The following is an 18,404-nucleotide window of genomic DNA, read 5'->3' on the forward strand; positions in this document are numbered from 1 at the left end:
TTGTCTCTGTCCTGCTGTTATCACAGACGTCTGAAAGGCTCTTTCCCAAGGTTAATGTTTTAGTTTCTAGCGAATGTCACTGGGATTTTAAATCAGGTTTTCTTTCTTCTTGAAAGGACCCAGAAGTTCCAGTTTCTCTTTGGCTTTCTGTCACATATAAGAATTATTGTATTAATGATAATGTCTCATTCTTTTCCCCAGACTGAGTCTGCTGTCATCACTACAACGACCTTTAAAAGCACAGAAAATGGATGGATGGAACTACAAGCATGAGGGACATTAGCGGGTAAGTTGAAATGTCAAATAACTAGAGATCTAAGATGGGCTGTGTCTGAAATCACTCGGTACTCCTTAGAAATGTAGATACTCAAAATAGCAAGCAGTAAAGTGAGATTCGTGAGGTTTACATCACGCAGCATCGACATCCTTAATCTCACATCTGTCTCCGATCTCTGGCACCAAGCTGATGTCAAACAAGTAAAAACTACTGAAAACATAAAACTACTACTGTTAATTCAGTCTGTCAATCTAGCGTAAAATAAAGAAAAAATAGAACTGAATTCACCTTTGGACCAAATATGTAACCATTTATTAGAATCATCCTTCCAACACATAACACGACTAATACAGATAAAAACAAGATACTAGTTTTATGTGTAAGTTTGATGGTTGTGTAGAGAAAAATACAAGATTTCTATCTTGAGAAAATCATCATGTGGTGATCTTTCAGGAAAAACAACAAGGCAGAGACATACAGTATAAAATGTACAGCCACATGATTATATAATATATATAACATTGCACATTATACCAAAAAAGGAAACCACACAAAGTAAGTGTACACAATATACAACAAGGCACTGTGGAATAAACCTGCACATGCATCTTTGGATGGATCTGCCGCCCGCGGAGCTCCAGTGAAATGTTGTAGGAATGTTTCACTGCAAACCGTCCAGCCGAGCAAACCATTCAAACTAATACCTGACTGACTGCATCAAAGTCCACCAGTTAATTCTAATAAGTTGCTTTAGAGGGCACCACGTGATGTTTTTAAGGTTTCGTGACTTTGTTTGTGCTTTGCAGGAGCAGAGAGAGAGAGAGAGAGAGAGAGAGAGAGAGAATGTAAACACCGGAGAAGAGGAACAGTACATGCTCACCATCAGTGGCCTTCTGTTGAAAGTGTGACATCAGCAATCAGGTATTTTTTTTATCTTTTCCCATGTTACTCTGATATGCCAGAAAAAATCCCAACATCTTAAAACAGAGGTGTCCAAACTGTTCCACAAAGGGCCGTGTGGCTGCAGGTTTTTGTTCCAACCAACCACCAGCACACCAGACTTGACTCATTTAATCAACTGATCTGTGACTGTGACTTTAAATTTGGTTAAATTCAATTTTGCTGAGGAAGTTTGTCAGTGTTCGCACACACATGATCTAACGTAGATCTTGGTGTTCATCTGCTTTTGCAAATGTGTGTTTTAGCTGATGCTGAAGTCTGGTGTCCATCCTCAGTATCTTTGACATTATGATCACTGTGTTTCTTGATTCATACTCTAGCTTGAAGGATTAGCGTAGGTGGACAGATTTGACAGTGTACGAGTACATTGGTAGGTTAAGAGAACGTAGGAGCACCTTTCAGATTCTGTCTACACAGGAACACGAGTGGCATCGATAAGACAAAACCGGATTAGAGTTTGTCCTGCTTTAGTTTGAACAGGCACTTGTGTGACCTTCATTTCAGCATCAGATCATTTAAAACAAAACGATCAATCACAAACTTGGACTGTTTGAGATGAATAACAGCTGCATATTATTTACAGTGAACAGATCATCCTGGAGAAAGTACATACACTGTAGAAGGTCCAGTCCCAGAGTTTGTCAAAGCAGAGGAAAAGGCGTGAAGGCTTTAGTTAGTTTCCTTTGTCCTTCTCTGCTTTTTTTTTTTTTTTTTTTTTTTTTTACATTCAGGCAGCCTACACACCTCCCTTAAAACACACACACACACACACACACACACAAACAGAAACCTCAGTATCAAACACCTGCATCCTGCAACAACAGTCCTTGTAGTGAAATGAACTTATTCCAAAACACAACACAACCACATTTTAAGCACAAACTAAACGAGAGCTGATGAGAGAACTAGGTTGTATTAAACCTCCAGCTGATTTTCTTTGGTCTGAGAAACAGTGGGAAAGTGGAATTTTTACCAAATGAAGAGCCGTGATTCCATTAGTTTCTGTCGCTGTGAGCTTAAATCTCATGCATTTTTCTCCTAATCTTGGGCTGAGATACATGAATATGTGTCTGGATTGTCCTGTTAAACACAACACTGTGTTATCATAGACCATGCCTTAAAAGGACAGTGGATTATTTCACTGGAAGATCACTCTTTAGTCCACATGCAACTCAAGAAAACCTTCATTTTAAGGTTGTCAGGAGTTTTTGCAAGTTGTCATCAATACATATTTAATTCCAGTTTAAGTTCTGCATGTTGACTTGTCTACTTTGACGACTGAGTATGAGCATCAACCCTGGACTTAATGATTCGTTTTTCCAGGTTGTTTTCTTGTACATAGTTTGCTCAATTGCAACAAAGGTCAACTTTGTTGAAACTTTTTTTTTTTAAACTTTAAACCAACAGATGCATAAAGTTTCTGGTTTCATCCACTTCCTGGATGGCTTTCCAGAGTGCTAGAAGGAGATTTATCTTAAGCACCTACAGTGTCAGACTGCACTGTCCACAGCGTCCATGGTTTTGACAGTACACACTTGACCACTGACATTTTCCCCATTGATCACAGTTGGGAAATTCTCTTTTTGATTAAAGGGTTTTTTGGTCATCGCTCAAGGACACTAGCAAAGCGGATCCTTATCGACTCTACAGTTTCACCACAGAACAGGCGATCCAGTCTGAAATGTCTGCAAACTGTCCTTCTAAAGTTCTGATCTGTCAGGTGTGGATGTGTAGGGTTTTGGAATAAAACAAGTAAAAAAAAAAAAATCAGTTGAGCTAATTAACATTAAGAGCATTGTGGTTTGTCTCCAGCATTCACAGAGTCAAATTTACGAGCTGCTCTTTCCACAGCGCCAAGGACGGGCGTCCATGCACAGCCGGCGGCGGCCACGCTCGACCCTCCTGCGGCACCCCGGCACATGGCCATAAGGCCAAAAGTTGAAGGGCAGACTTCACCAGGCGCTGCACTGGCTGCCATGGCTGCTGACGGACTGACAGTTGCTGTAGCGCTTCTTGACGATCATGCTGATGTAGGCCTTCATCAGTTTGGCGATGTCCATGACCTGCAGATGTACGAAACACGTCATGATGGTTGTCTTTCATTCGATTCTCTGCATGCTCCTTTAGATGTCTGAGAATGTATAATTTAAGGCTCAGGCATGGCAGCATTGATGACAGTGAAATTTTGGACTGGGGATTTGTTTGCCAAGTTTTAGTGAATTTGTGTGGTTCTCTTGTGTAGACTTAAACTTTGGCATGTGAATATGAGCTTTTGGCTTATTGTAAAATGATTTGACAGAGCTGATTTTGCCTTAAGTCCTTGAAAAATTCACATAATTTATTTCAGAGTCAAGAAAGCAACAATTTTTTAACAAGCATTGTTCTATTGTTTTGTTCTACAAACCATTTGGGTTTCGAAGACCAGCTCTCGACCCTCCACGGCGATCTTGTAAGCATTGGGCAGCGGGGCTCCGAAGGAGAGGATCTGTTCATATGGGAAAACCTCCAGAGGCCACGGCTCCCCTCGCTTGTACACCGATATGGCCTCCCGGCTCACGCCCAGCCACAGCTCGCAGGGGAACGATCCATCCCGGCACTGAAACAACAAACATGAACACTCTGAGGTTAGAATGGTCTGCTGATGAAGACTGACTGACTGATACCGACAATGAAATACCCAAAGTCACGTATCCAGAACTTTTATACATGAACATGGATTAGATATTTTCTGATCACATCTCTTAAAATGCCATGAGAAGAAACAACTGGGTCCTAAGAAACATGTAATGTAGTGATGAAACAACTGACATTTAAACTAGTGTAAAAATTGTATTCTCATTACTAGAGTTGGGTTGATTTTTGGTACAATTCAAAAACAATACCTTTTACATATATTTAACAAAATAATCTAAACTTTTCAAAGCTGTACAAAAACTTTACCAACAAAAATCTTTAAAATCTTTAAAATTTTCTTGATTTTGCAACCAAGTTTAGATAGTATTTGTCTGTATGTCTGTATGTCTGTATGTCTATACATACACTTAGATACATAATGCATCTGTATAGTATGTTCATGGTACTTGTTTAACTGTACATACTGTTATAGAACACTCATTTGTATATCATGTTTATTGTATATGTCTACTGTAAATACTGTATATCTTACACTTGTTTTTTTTTTTTTTGCCATATCCTGCACTTGCTGCTTTTGCACTTCTGGTTAGATGCTAAACTGTAGTGATGGGTAGATGAGGCGTCATGAAGCGTTTCGATACATTTCCAAACTGTATTGATACTGTGTCGATACTGTGTCACTGAATACTGACACCTGCTGGACTTTAAAAATCAACCTAATTGATAGACTCAACTGACACTGATTTGATGACCTAGTACATACATAATATATATAATATAATATAAGTCATTGTATTTTATATTGCATTATTTCATATCTTCATTTAAATTTAAAATATCTTTGATATTTTTATATGCAGTCAATGGATAATGTGAACATGTATCATAATGTGAAAAAATAAATGAACGTGTTGTGAATGAGGATGTTTGTGGACTGGGATTTTTTTTTTTCCCTACAAATTTTTATGCAAAAAAATAAGTTTTTACAACGTTTTGAAATTGAGTCTGTTACGCTTTTTTGATACTTCTCCAGCTGTAGAAAACACCCGCTCACATGGCACAGATGAGGCTCCGATATGAGAACAAAAGGGTCCTACACGGCGGAAACCTTTCTTTTGGTCATAGTATAGTAAGGCGTCAAAATCGGCCAAAAAAAGTCACATTTTTTTTTTGACCTCAAAATGTCATAAAAATGGTCATAGTATAGTAAGGCGTCAAAATCGGCCAAAAAAAGTCAAAATTTTTTTTGATCTCCGAAAGTCATAAAAATGGTCATAGCATAGTAAGGCGTAAAAATTGGCCAAATAAAGTCAAATTTTTTTTTAGCCTCAAAATGTCATAAAAATGGACATAGTATAGTAAGGCGTCAAAATCGGCCAAAAAAAGTCAAAACATTTTTTGACCTCAAAATGTCATAAAAAATGTCATAGTATAGTAAGGCGTTTGTTTCGGCCAAAAAAAGTCAAAAAATTTTTTGACCTCAAAATGTCATAAAAAACGTCATAGTATAGTAAGGCGTCAAAATCGGCCAAAAAAAGTCAAAAAATTTTTTGACCTCAAAATGTCATAAAAATGGTCATAGTATAGTAAGGCGTTTTTTTCGGCCAAAAAAAGTCAAAAAAAATTTTGACCTCAAAATGTTATAAAAAACGTCATAGTATAGTAAGGCGTTTTTTTCGGCCAAAAAAAGTCAAAATTTTTTTTGACCTCAAAATGTCATAAAAAACGTCATAGTATAGTAAGGCGTCAAAATCGGCCAAAAAAAGTCAAAAAATTTTTTGACCTCAAAATGTCATAAAAAAACGTCATAGTATAGTAAGGCGTTTTTTTCGGCCAAAAAAAGTCAAATTTTTTTTTGACCTCAAAATGTCATAAAAAACGTCATAGTATAGTAAGGCGTTTTTTTCGGCCAAAAAAAGTCAAAATTTTTTTTGACCTCAAAATGTCATAAAAAACGTCATAGTATAGTAAGGCGTCAAAATCGGCCAAAAAAAGTCAAAAATTTTTTTGACCTCAAAATGTCATAAAAAACGTCATAGTATAGTAAGGCGTCAAAATCGGCCAAAAAAAGTCAAAAAATTTTTTTGACCTCAAAATGTCATAAAAAACGTCATAGTATAGTAAGGCATTTTTTTCGGCCAAAAAAAGTCAAAAAAATTTTTGACCTCAAAATGTCATAAAAAATGTCATAGTATAGTAAGGCGTTTTTGTCGGCCAAAAAAAGTCAAAATTTTTTTTGACCTCAAAATGTCATAAAAAACGTCATAGTATAGTAAGGCGTTTTTTTCGGCCAAAAAAAGTCAAAAAAATTTTTGACCTCAAAATGTCATAAAAAATGTCATAGTATAGTAAGGCGTTTTTGTCGGCCAAAAAAAGTCAAAATTTTTTTTGACCTCAAAATGTCATAAAAAACGTCATAGTATAGTAAGGCGTTTTTTTCGGCCAAAAAAAGTCAAAAAATTTTTTGACCTCAAAATGTCATAAAAAACGTCATAGTATAGTAAGGCGTCAAAATTGGCCAAAAAAAGTCAAAAAATTTTTTGACCTCAAAATGTCATAAAAAAAGGTCATAGTATAGTAAGGCGTTTTTTTCGGCCAAAAAAAGTCAAAAAATTTTTTTACCTCAAAATGTCATAAAAAACGTCATAGTATAGTAAGGCGTCAAAATCGGCCAAAAAAAGTCAAAAATTTTTTTGACCTCAAAATGTCATAAAAAACGTCATAGCATAGTAAGGCGTTTTTTTCGGCCAAAAAAAGTCAAAATTTTTTTTGACCTCAAAATGTCATAAAAAACATCATAGTATAGTAAGGCGTCAAAATCGGCCAAAAAAAGTCAAAAATTATTTTGACCTCAAAATGTCATAAAAAACGTCATAGTATAGTAAGACGTTTTTTTCGGCCAAAAAAAGTCAAAATTTTTTTTGACCTCAAAATGTCATAAAAAAACGTCATAGTATAGTAAGGCGTCAAAATCGGCCAAAAAAAGTCAAAAAATTTTTTGACCTCAAAATGTCATAAAAAACGTCATAGTATAGTAAGGCGTTTTTTTCGGCCAAAAAAAGTCAAAAATTTTTTGACCTCAAAATGTCATAAAAAACGTCATAGTATAGTAAGGCGTCAAAATCGGCCAAAAAAAGTCAAAAAATTTTTTGACCTCAACATGTCATAAAAAACGTCATAGTATAGTAAGGCGTTTTTTTCGGCCAAAAAAAGTCAAAATTTTTTTTAACCTCAAAGTGTCATGAAAAACGTCATAGTATAGTAAGGCGTTTTTTTCGGCCAAAAAAAGTCAAAAAAATTTTTGACCTCAAAATGTCATAAAAAATGTCATAGTATAGTAAGGCGTTTTTGTCGGCCAAAAAAAGTCAAAAATTTTTTTGACCTCAAAATGTCATAAAAACGTCATAGTATAGTAAGGCGTTTTTTTCGGCCAAAAAAAGTCAAAAAATTTTTTGACCTCAAAATATCATAAAAAACGTCATAGTATAGTAAGGCGTTTTTTTCGGCCAAAAAAAGTCAAATTTTTTTTTGACCTCAAAATGTCATAAAAAACGTCATAGTATAGTAAGGCGTTTTTTTCGGCCAAAAAAAGTCAAAATTTTTTTTGACCTCAAAATGTCATAAAAAACGTCATAGTATAGTAAGGCGTCAAAATCGGCCAAAAAAAGTCAAAAATTTTTTTGACCTCAAAATGTCATAAAAAACGTCATAGTATAGTAAGGCGTTTTTTTCGGCCAAAAAAAGTCAAAAATTTTTTGACCTCAAAATGTCATAAAAACGTCATAGTATAGTAAGGCGTTTTTTTCGGCCAAAAAAAGTCAAAAAATTTTTTGACCTCAAAATATCATAAAAAACGTCATAGTATAGTAAGGCGTCAAAATTGGCCAAAAAAAGTCAAAAAAATTTTTGACCTCAAAATGTCATAAAAAATGTCATAGTATAGTAAGGCGTTTTTTTCGGCCAAAAAAAGTCAAAATTTTTTTTAACCTCAAAGTGTCATGAAAAACGTCATAGTATAGTAAGGCGTTTTTTTCGGCCAAAAAAAGTCAAAAATTTTTTTGACCTCAAAATGTCATAAAAACGTCATAGTATAGTAAGGCGTTTTTTTCGGCCAAAAAAAGTCAAAAAATTTTTTGACCTCAAAATATCATAAAAAACGTCATAGTATAGTAAGGCGTCAAAATTGGCCAAAAAAAGTCAAAAAAATTTTTGACCTCAAAATGTCATAAAAAATGTCATAGTATAGTAAGGCGTTTTTTTCGGCCAAAAAAAGTCAAAATTTTTTTTGACCTCAAAATGTCATAAAAAACGTCATAGTATAGTAAGGCGTTTTTTTCGGCCAAAAAAAGTCAAAAAAATTTTTGACCTCAAAATGTCATAAAAAACGTCATAGTATAGTAAGGCGTTTTTTTCGGCCAAAAAAAGTCAAAATTTTTTTTGACCTCAAAATGTCATAAAAAACGTCATAGTACAGTAAGGCGTTTTTTTCGGCCAAAAAAAGTCAAAATTTTTTTTGACCTCAAAATGTCATAAAAAACGTCATAGTATAGTAAGGCGTTTTTTTCGGCCAAAAAAAGTCAAAAAAATTTTTGACCTCAAAATGTCATAAAAAACGTCATAGTATAGTAAGGCGTCAAAATCGGCCAAAAAAAGTCAAAATTTTTTTTGACCTCAAAATGTCATAAAAACGTCATAGTATAGTAAGGCGTTTTTGTCGGCCAAAAATAGTCAAAATTTTTTTTGACCTCAAAATGTCATAAAAAACTTCATAGTATAGTAAGGCGTCAAAATCGGCCAAAAAAAGTCGGAAAATTTTTTGACCTCAAAATGTCATAAAAAACGTCATAGTATAGTAAGGCGTTTTTTTCGGCCAAAAAAAGTCAAAATTTTTTTTGACCTCAAAATGTCATGAAAAACGTCATAGTATAGTAAGGCGTTTTTTTCGGCCAAAAAAAGTCAAAATTTTTTTTGACCTCAAAATGTCATGAAAAACGTCATAGTATAGTAAGGCGTTTTTTTCGGCCAAAAAAAGTCAAAAAAATTTTTGACCTCAAAATGTCATGAAAATGGTCATAGTATAGTAAGGCGTCAAAATCGGCCAAAAAAAGTCAAAAAAATTTTTGACCTCAAAATGTCATAAAAAACGTCATAGTATAGTAAGGCGTTTTTTTCGGCCAAAAAAAGTCAAAAAAATTTTTGACCTCAAAATGTCATAAAAAATGTCATAGTATAGTAAGGCGTCAAAATCGGCCAAAAAAAGTCAAAATTTTTTTTGACCTCAAAATGTCATAAAAACGTCATAGTATAGTAAGGCGTTTTTGTCGGCCAAAAAAATTCAAAATTTTTCTTGACCTCAAAATGTCATAAAAAACGTCATAGTATAGTAAGGCGTCAAAATCGGCCAAAAAAAGTCACATTTTTTTTTAGCCTCAAAATGTCATAAAAATGGTCATAGTATAGTAAGGCGTCAAAATCGGCCAAAAAAAGTTACATTTTTTTTTTGACCTCAAAATGTCATAAAAAACGTCATAGTATAGTAAGGCGTTTTTTTCGGCCAAAAAAAGTCAAAATTTTTTTTGAACTCCGAAAGTCATAAAAATGGTCATAGTATAGTAAGGCGTCAAAATTGGCCAAAAAAAGTCAAAATTTTTTTTAGCCTCGAAATGTCATAAAAATGGTCATAGTATAGTAAGGCGTCAAAATCGGCCAAAAAAAGTCAAATTTTTTTTTGACCTCAAAATGTCATAAAAATGGTCATAGTATAGTAAGGCGTCAAAATCGGCCAAAAAAAGTCAAAAATTTTTTTTAACCTCGGAAAGTCATAAAAATGGTCATAGTATAGTAAGGCGTTTTTTTCGGCCAAAAAAAGTCAAAATTTTTTTTGACCTCAAAATGTCATAAAAAACGTCATAGTATAGTAAGGCGTTTTTTTCGGCCAAAAAAAGTCAAAATTTTTTTTTACCTCAAAATGTCATAAAAAACGTCATAGTATAGTAAGGCGTCAAAATCGGCCAAAAAAAGTCCAAAAATTTTTTGACCTCAAAATGTCATAAAAACGTCATAGTATAGTAAGGCGTTTTTGTCGGCCAAAAAAAGTCAAAAAATTTTTTGACCTCAAAATGTCATAAAAAACGTCATAGTATAGTAAGGCGTTTTTTTCGGCCAAAAAAAGTGAAAATTTTTTTTGACCTCAAAATGTCATGAAAAACGTCATAGTATAGTAAGGCGTTTTTTTCGGCCAAAAAAAGTCAAAAAATTTTTTGACCTCAAAATGTCATAAAAAACGTCATAGTATAGTAAGGCGTTTTTTTCGGCCAAAAAAAGTCAAAAATTTTTTGACCTCAAAATGTCATAAAAAACGTCATAGTATAGTAAGGCGTCAAAATCGGCCAAAAAAAGTCAAAAAATTTTTTGACCTCAACATGTCATAAAAAACGTCATAGTATAGTAAGGCGTTTTTTTCGGCCAAAAAAAGTCAAAATTTTTTTTAACCTCAAAGTGTCATGAAAAACGTCATAGTATAGTAAGGCGTTTTTTTCGGCCAAAAAAAGTCAAAAAAATTTTTGACCTCAAAATGTCATAAAAAATGTCATAGTATAGTAAGGCGTTTTTGTCGGCCAAAAAAAGTCAAAATTTTTTTTGACCTCAAAATGTCATAAAAACATCATAGTATAGTAAGGCATTTTTTTCGGCCAAAAAAAGTCAAAAAATTTTTTGACCTCAAAATGTCATAAAAAACGTCATAGTATAGTAAGGCGTCAAAATTGGCCAAAAAAAGTCAAAAAAATTTTTGACCTCAAAATGTCATAAAAAACGTCATAGTATAGTAAGGCGTTTTTTTCGGCCAAAAAAAGTCAAAATTTTTTTTGACCTCAAAATGTCATAAAAAACGTCATAGTATAGTAAGGCGTTTTTTTCGGCCAAAAAAAGTCAAAAAATTTTTTGACCTCAAAATGTCATAAAAAACGTCATAGTATAGTAAGGCGTCAAAATCGGCCAAAAAAAGTCAAAAATTTTTTTGACCTCAAAATGTCATAAAAAACGTCATAGTACAGTAAGGCGTTTTTTTCGGCCAAAAAAAGTCAAAATTTTTTTTGACCTCAAAATGTCATAAAAAACGTCATAGTATAGTAAGGCGTTTTTTTCGGCCAAAAAAAGTCAAAACAATTTTTGACCTCAAAATGTCATAAAAAACGTCATAGTATAGTAAGGCGTCAAAATCGGCCAAAAAAAGTCAAAATTTTTTTTGACCTCAAAATGTCATAAAAACGTCATAGTATAGTAAGGCGTTTTTGTCGGCCAAAAATAGTCAAAATTTTTTTTGACCTCAAAATGTCATAAAAAACTTCATAGTATAGTAAGGCGTCAAAATCGGCCAAAAAAAGTCGGAAAATTTTTTGACCTCAAAATGTCATAAAAAACGTCATAGTATAGTAAGGCGTTTTTTTCGGCCAAAAAAAGTCAAAATTTTTTTTGACCTCAAAATGTCATGAAAAACGTCATAGTATAGTAAGGCGTTTTTTTCGGCCAAAAAAAGTCAAAATTTTTTTTGACCTCAAAATGTCATGAAAAACGTCATAGTATAGTAAGGCGTCAAAATCGGCCAAAAAAAGTCAAAAAAATTTTTGACCTCAAAATGTCATAAAAAACGTCATAGTATAGTAAGGCGTTTTTTTCGGCCAAAAAAAGTCAAAAAAATTTTTGACCTCAAAATGTCATAAAAAATGTCATAGTATAGTAAGGCGTCAAAATCGGCCAAAAAAAGTCAAAATTTTTTTTGACCTCAAAATGTCATAAAAACGTCATAGTATAGTAAGGCGTTTTTGTCGGCCAAAAAAATTCAAAATTTTTCTTGACCTCAAAATGTCATAAAAAACGTCATAGTATAGTAAGGCGTCAAAATCGGCCAAAAAAAGTCACATTTTTTTTTAGCCTCAAAATGTCATAAAAATGGTCATAGTATAGTAAGGCGTCAAAATCGGCCAAAAAAAGTTACATTTTTTTTTTGACCTCAAAATGTCATAAAAAACGTCATAGTATAGTAAGGCGTTTTTTTCGGCCAAAAAAAGTCAAAATTTTTTTTGAACTCCGAAAGTCATAAAAATGGTCATAGTATAGTAAGGCGTCAAAATTGGCCAAAAAAAGTCAAAATTTTTTTTAGCCTCGAAATGTCATAAAAATGGTCATAGTATAGTAAGGCGTCAAAATCGGCCAAAAAAAGTCAAATTTTTTTTTGACCTCAAAATGTCATAAAAATGGTCATAGTATAGTAAGGCGTCAAAATCGGCCAAAAAAAGTCAAAAATTTTTTTTAACCTCGGAAAGTCATAAAAATGGTCATAGTATAGTAAGGCGTTTTTTTCGGCCAAAAAAAGTCAAAATTTTTTTTGACCTCAAAATGTCATAAAAAACGTCATAGTATAGTAAGGCGTTTTTTTCGGCCAAAAAAAGTCAAAATTTTTTTTTACCTCAAAATGTCATAAAAAACGTCATAGTATAGTAAGGCGTCAAAATCGGCCAAAAAAAGTCCAAAAATTTTTTGACCTCAAAATGTCATAAAAACGTCATAGTATAGTAAGGCGTTTTTGTCGGCCAAAAAAAGTCAAAAAATTTTTTGACCTCAAAATGTCATAAAAAACGTCATAGTATAGTAAGGCGTTTTTTTCGGCCAAAAAAAGTGAAAATTTTTTTTGACCTCAAAATGTCATGAAAAACGTCATAGTATAGTAAGGCGTTTTTTTCGGCCAAAAAAAGTCAAAAAATTTTTTGACCTCAAAATGTCATAAAAAACGTCATAGTATAGTAAGGCGTTTTTTTCGGCCAAAAAAAGTCAAAAATTTTTTGACCTCAAAATGTCATAAAAAACGTCATAGTATAGTAAGGCGTCAAAATCGGCCAAAAAAAGTCAAAAAATTTTTTGACCTCAACATGTCATAAAAAACGTCATAGTATAGTAAGGCGTTTTTTTCGGCCAAAAAAAGTCAAAATTTTTTTTAACCTCAAAGTGTCATGAAAAACGTCATAGTATAGTAAGGCGTTTTTTTCGGCCAAAAAAAGTCAAAAAAATTTTTGACCTCAAAATGTCATAAAAAATGTCATAGTATAGTAAGGCGTTTTTGTCGGCCAAAAAAAGTCAAAATTTTTTTTGACCTCAAAATGTCATAAAAACATCATAGTATAGTAAGGCATTTTTTTCGGCCAAAAAAAGTCAAAAAATTTTTTGACCTCAAAATGTCATAAAAAACGTCATAGTATAGTAAGGCGTCAAAATTGGCCAAAAAAAGTCAAAAAAATTTTTGACCTCAAAATGTCATAAAAAACGTCATAGTATAGTAAGGCGTTTTTTTCGGCCAAAAAAAGTCAAAATTTTTTTTGACCTCAAAATGTCATAAAAAACGTCATAGTATAGTAAGGCGTTTTTTTCGGCCAAAAAAAGTCAAAAAATTTTTTGACCTCAAAATGTCATAAAAAACGTCATAGTATAGTAAGGCGTCAAAATCGGCCAAAAAAAGTCAAAAATTTTTTTGACCTCAAAATGTCATAAAAAACGTCATAGTACAGTAAGGCGTTTTTTTCGGCCAAAAAAAGTCAAAATTTTTTTTGACCTCAAAATGTCATAAAAAACGTCATAGTATAGTAAGGCGTTTTTTTCGGCCAAAAAAAGTCAAAACAATTTTTGACCTCAAAATGTCATAAAAAACGTCATAGTATAGTAAGGCGTCAAAATCGGCCAAAAAAAGTCAAAATTTTTTTTGACCTCAAAATGTCATAAAAACGTCATAGTATAGTAAGGCGTTTTTGTCGGCCAAAAATAGTCAAAATTTTTTTTGACCTCAAAATGTCATAAAAAACTTCATAGTATAGTAAGGCGTCAAAATCGGCCAAAAAAAGTCGGAAAATTTTTTGACCTCAAAATGTCATAAAAAACGTCATAGTATAGTAAGGCGTTTTTTTCGGCCAAAAAAAGTCAAAATTTTTTTTGACCTCAAAATGTCATAAAAAACGTCATAGTATAGTAAGGCGTTTTTTTCGGCCAAAAAAAGTCAAAAAAATTTTTGACCTCAAAATGTCATAAAAAATGTCATAGTATAGTAAGGCGTTTTTGTCGGCCAAAAAAAGTCAAATTTTTTTGACCTCAAAATGTCATAAAAACGTCATAGTATAGTAAGGCGTTTTTGTTGGCCAAAAAAATTCAAAATTTTTTTTGACCTCAAAATGTCATAAAAAACGTCATAGTATAGTAAGGCATCAAAATCGGCCAAAAAAAGTCAAATTTTTTTTTAGCCTCAAAATGTCATAAAAATGGTCATAGTATAGTAAGGCGTCAAAATCGGCCAAAAAAAGTTAAATTTTTTTTTTGACCTCAAAATGTCATAAAAAACGTCATAGTATAGTAAGGCGTCAAAATCGGCCAAAAAAAGTCAAATTTTTTTTTAGCCTCAAAATGTCATAAAAATGGTCATAGTATAGTAAGGCGTCAAAATCGGCCAAAAAAAGTCAAATTTTTTTTTAGCCTCAAAATGTCATAAAAATGGTCATAGTATAGTAAGGCGTCAAAATCGGCCAAAAAAAGTCAAAACATTTTTTGACCTCAAAATGTCATAAAAAACGTCATAGTATAGTAAGGCGTTTTTTTCGGCCAAAAAAAGTCAAAAAAATTTTTGACCTCAAAATGTCATAAAAAATGTCATAGTATAGTAAGGCGTTTTTGTTGGCCAAAAAAATTCAAAATTTTTTTTGACCTCAAAATGTCATAAAAAACGTCATAGTATAGTAAGGCGTCAAAATCGGCCAAAAAAAGTCAAATTTTTTTTTAGCCTCAAAATGTCATAAAAATGGTCATAGTATAGTAAGGCGTCAAAATCGGCCAAAAAAAGTTAAATTTTTTTTTTGACCTCAAAATGTCATAAAAAACGTCATAGTATAGTAAGGCGTCAAAATCGGCCAAAAAAAGTCAAATTTTTTTTTAGCCTCAAAATGTCATAAAAATGGTCATAGTATAGTAAGGCGTCAAAATCGGCCAAAAAAAGTCAAATTTTTTTTTAGCCTCAAAATGTCATAAAAATGGTCATAGTATAGTAAGGCGTCAAAATCGGCCAAAAAAAGTCAAAATTTTTTTTGACCTCAAAATGTCATGAAAAACGTCATAGTATAGTAAGGCGTTTTTTTCGGCCAAAAAAAGTCAAAAAAATTTTTGACCTCAAAATGTCATAAAAAATGTCATAGTATAGTAAGGCGTTTTTGTCGGCCAAAAAAAGTCAAAAATTTTTTTGACCTCAAAATGTCATAAAAACGTCATAGTATAGTAAGGCGTTTTTGTTGGCCAAAAAAATTCAAAATTTTTTTTGACCTCAAAATGTCATAAAAAACGTCATAGTATAGTAAGGCGTCAAAATCGGCCAAAAAAAGTCAAATTTTTTTTTAGCCTCAAAATGTCATAAAAATGGTCATAGTATAGTAAGGCGTCAAAATCGGCCAAAAAAAGTTAAATTTTTTTTTTGACCTCAAAATTTCATAAAAAACGTCATAGTATAGTAAGGCGTCAAAATCGGCCAAAAAAAGTCAAATTTTTTTTTAGCCTCAAAATGTCATAAAAATGGTCATAGTATAGTAAGGCGTCAAAATCGGCCAAAAAAAGTCAAATTTTTTTTTAGCCTCAAAATGTCATAAAAATGGTCATAGTATAGTAAGGCGTCAAAATCGGCCAAAAAAAGTCAAAAAATTTTTTGACCTCAAAATGTCATAAAAAACGTCATAGTATAGTAAGGCGTCAAAATCGGCCAAAAAAATCAAAACATTTTTTGACCTCAAAATGTCATAAAAAACGTCATAGTATAGTAAGGCGTTTTTTTCGGCCAAAAAAAGTCAAAATTTTTTTTGACCTCAAAATGTCATAAAAAACGTCATAGTATAGTAAGGCGTCAAAATCGGCCCAAAAAAGTCGGAAAATTTTTTGACCTCAAAATGTCATAAAAAACGTCATAGTATAGTAAGGCGTTTTTTTCGGCCAAAAAAAGTCAAAATTTTTTTTGACCTCAAAATGTCATAAAAAACGTCATAGTATAGTAAGGCGTCAAAATCGGCCCAAAAAAGTCGGAAAATTTTTTGACCTCAAAATGTCATAAAAAACGTCATAGTATAGTAAGGCGTTTTTTTCGGCCAAAAAAAGTCAAAATTTTTTTTGACCTCAAAATGTCATAAAAAACGTCATAGTATAGTAAGGCGTTTTTTTCGGCCAAAAAAAGTCAAAAAATTTTTTGACCTCAAAATGTCATAAAAAACGTCATAGTATAGTAAGGCGTCAAAATCGGCCAAAAAAAGTCAAAAATTTTTTTGACCTCAAAATGTCATAAAAAACGTCATAGTACAGTAAGGCGTTTTTTTCGGCCAAAAAAAGTCAAAATTTTTTTTGACCTCAAAATGTCATAAAAAACGTCATAGTATAGTAAGGCGTTTTTTTCGGCCAAAAAAAGTCAAAACAATTTTTGACCTCAAAATGTCATAAAAAACGTCATAGTATAGTAAGGCGTCAAAATCGGCCAAAAAAAGTCAAAATTTTTTTTGACCTCAAAATGTCATAAAAACGTCATAGTATAGTAAGGCGTTTTTGTCGGCCAAAAATAGTCAAAATTTTTTTTGACCTCAAAATGTCATAAAAAACTTCATAGTATAGTAAGGCGTCAAAATCGGCCAAAAAAAGTCGGAAAATTTTTTGACCTCAAAATGTCATAAAAAACGTCATAGTATAGTAAGGCGTTTTTTTCGGCCAAAAAAAGTCAAAATTTTTTTTGACCTCAAAATGTCATAAAAAACGTCATAGTATAGTAAGGCGTTTTTTTCGGCCAAAAAAAGTCAAAAAAATTTTTGACCTCAAAATGTCATAAAAAATGTCATAGTATAGTAAGGCGTTTTTGTCGGCCAAAAAAAGTCAAAAAAATTTTTGACCTCAAAATGTCATAAAAATGGTCATAGTATAGTAAGGCGTTTTTTTCGGCCAAAAAAAGTCAAAATTTTTTTTGACCTCAAAATGTCATGAAAATGGTCATAGTATAGTAAGGCGTCAAAATCGGCCAAAAAAAGTCAAAAAAATTTTTGACCTCAAAATGTCATAAAAAACGTCATAGTATAGTAAGGCGTTTTTTTCGGCCAAAAAAAGTCAAAAAATTTTTTTGACCTCAAAATGTCATAAAAAACATCATAGTATAGTAAGGCGTTTTTTTCGGCCAAAAAAAGTCAAAATTTTTTTTGACCTCAAAATGTCATAAAAAACGTCATAGTATAGTAAGGCGTTTTTTTCGGCCAAAAAAAGTCAAAATTTTTTTTAACCTCAAAGTGTCATGAAAAACGTCATAGTATAGTAAGGCGTTTTTTTCGGCCAAAAAAAGTCAAAAAAATTTTTGACCTCAAAATGTCATAAAAATGGTCATAGTATAGTAAGGCGTCAAAATCGGCCAAAAAAAGTCAAAACATTTTTTGACCTCAAAATGTCATAAAAAACGTCATAGTATAGTAAGGCGTTTTTGTCGGCCAAAAAAAGTCAAAAAAATTTTTGACCTCAAAATGTCATAAAAATGGTCATAGTATAGTAAGGCGTTTTTTTCGGCCAAAAAAAGTCAAAATTTTTTTTGACCTCAAAATGTCATGAAAAACGTCATAGTATAGTAAGGCGTTTTTTTCGGCCAAAAAAAGTCAAAAAAATTTTTGACCTCAAAATGTCATAAAAAATGTCATAGTATAGTAAGGCGTTTTTGTCGGCCAAAAAAAGTCAAATTTTTTTGACCTCAAAATGTCATAAAAACGTCATAGTATAGTAAGGCGTTTTTGTTGGCCAAAAAAATTCAAAATTTTTTTTGACCTCAAAATGTCATAAAAAACGTCATAGTATAGTAAGGCATCAAAATCGGCCAAAAAAAGTCAAATTTTTTTTTAGCCTCAAAATGTCATAAAAATGGTCATAGTATAGTAAGGCGTCAAAATCGGCCAAAAAAAGTTAAATTTTTTTTTTGACCTCAAAATGTCATAAAAAACGTCATAGTATAGTAAGGCGTCAAAATCGGCCAAAAAAAGTCAAATTTTTTTTTAGCCTCAAAATGTCATAAAAATGGTCATAGTATAGTAAGGCGTCAAAATCGGCCAAAAAAAGTCAAATTTTTTTTTAGCCTCAAAATGTCATAAAAATGGTCATAGTATAGTAAGGCGTCAAAATCGGCCAAAAAAAGTCAAAACATTTTTTGACCTCAAAATGTCATAAAAAACGTCATAGTATAGTAAGGCGTTTTTTTCGGCCAAAAAAAGTCAAAAAAATTTTTGACCTCAAAATGTCATAAAAAATGTCATAGTATAGTAAGGCGTTTTTGTCGGCCAAAAAAAGTCAAATTTTTTTGACCTCAAAATGTCATAAAAACGTCATAGTATAGTAAGGCGTTTTTGTTGGCCAAAAAAATTCAAAATTTTTTTTGACCTCAAAATGTCATAAAAAACGTCATAGTATAGTAAGGCGTCAAAATCGGCCAAAAAAAGTCAAATTTTTTTTT

General features: G+C 32.2%; 1 protein-coding gene across 1 annotated transcript in view; it reads right to left on the minus strand.

Moving 5' to 3' along the window:
* Positions 1-1,962: 1,962 nt before the first annotated feature.
* The window catches only part of myo10 (myosin X), a 115,348-nt gene continuing 98,906 nt past the window's right edge, over positions 1,963-18,404 (minus strand). Inside the window, exons 40-41 of the mRNA XM_041054559.1 lie at positions 3,642-3,833; positions 1,963-3,300 (exon numbers count right to left, since the gene is read on the minus strand). Of these exons, the coding sequence (XP_040910493.1) occupies positions 3,190-3,300; positions 3,642-3,833 (303 nt within the window). The 3' untranslated portion in view covers positions 1,963-3,189. The remainder of the gene's footprint in view (positions 3,301-3,641; positions 3,834-18,404) is intronic.

This window comes from Toxotes jaculatrix, chromosome 14 (genome assembly GCF_017976425.1).
Source record: "Toxotes jaculatrix isolate fToxJac2 chromosome 14, fToxJac2.pri, whole genome shotgun sequence".
NCBI lineage: Eukaryota > Metazoa > Chordata > Actinopteri > Toxotidae > Toxotes > Toxotes jaculatrix.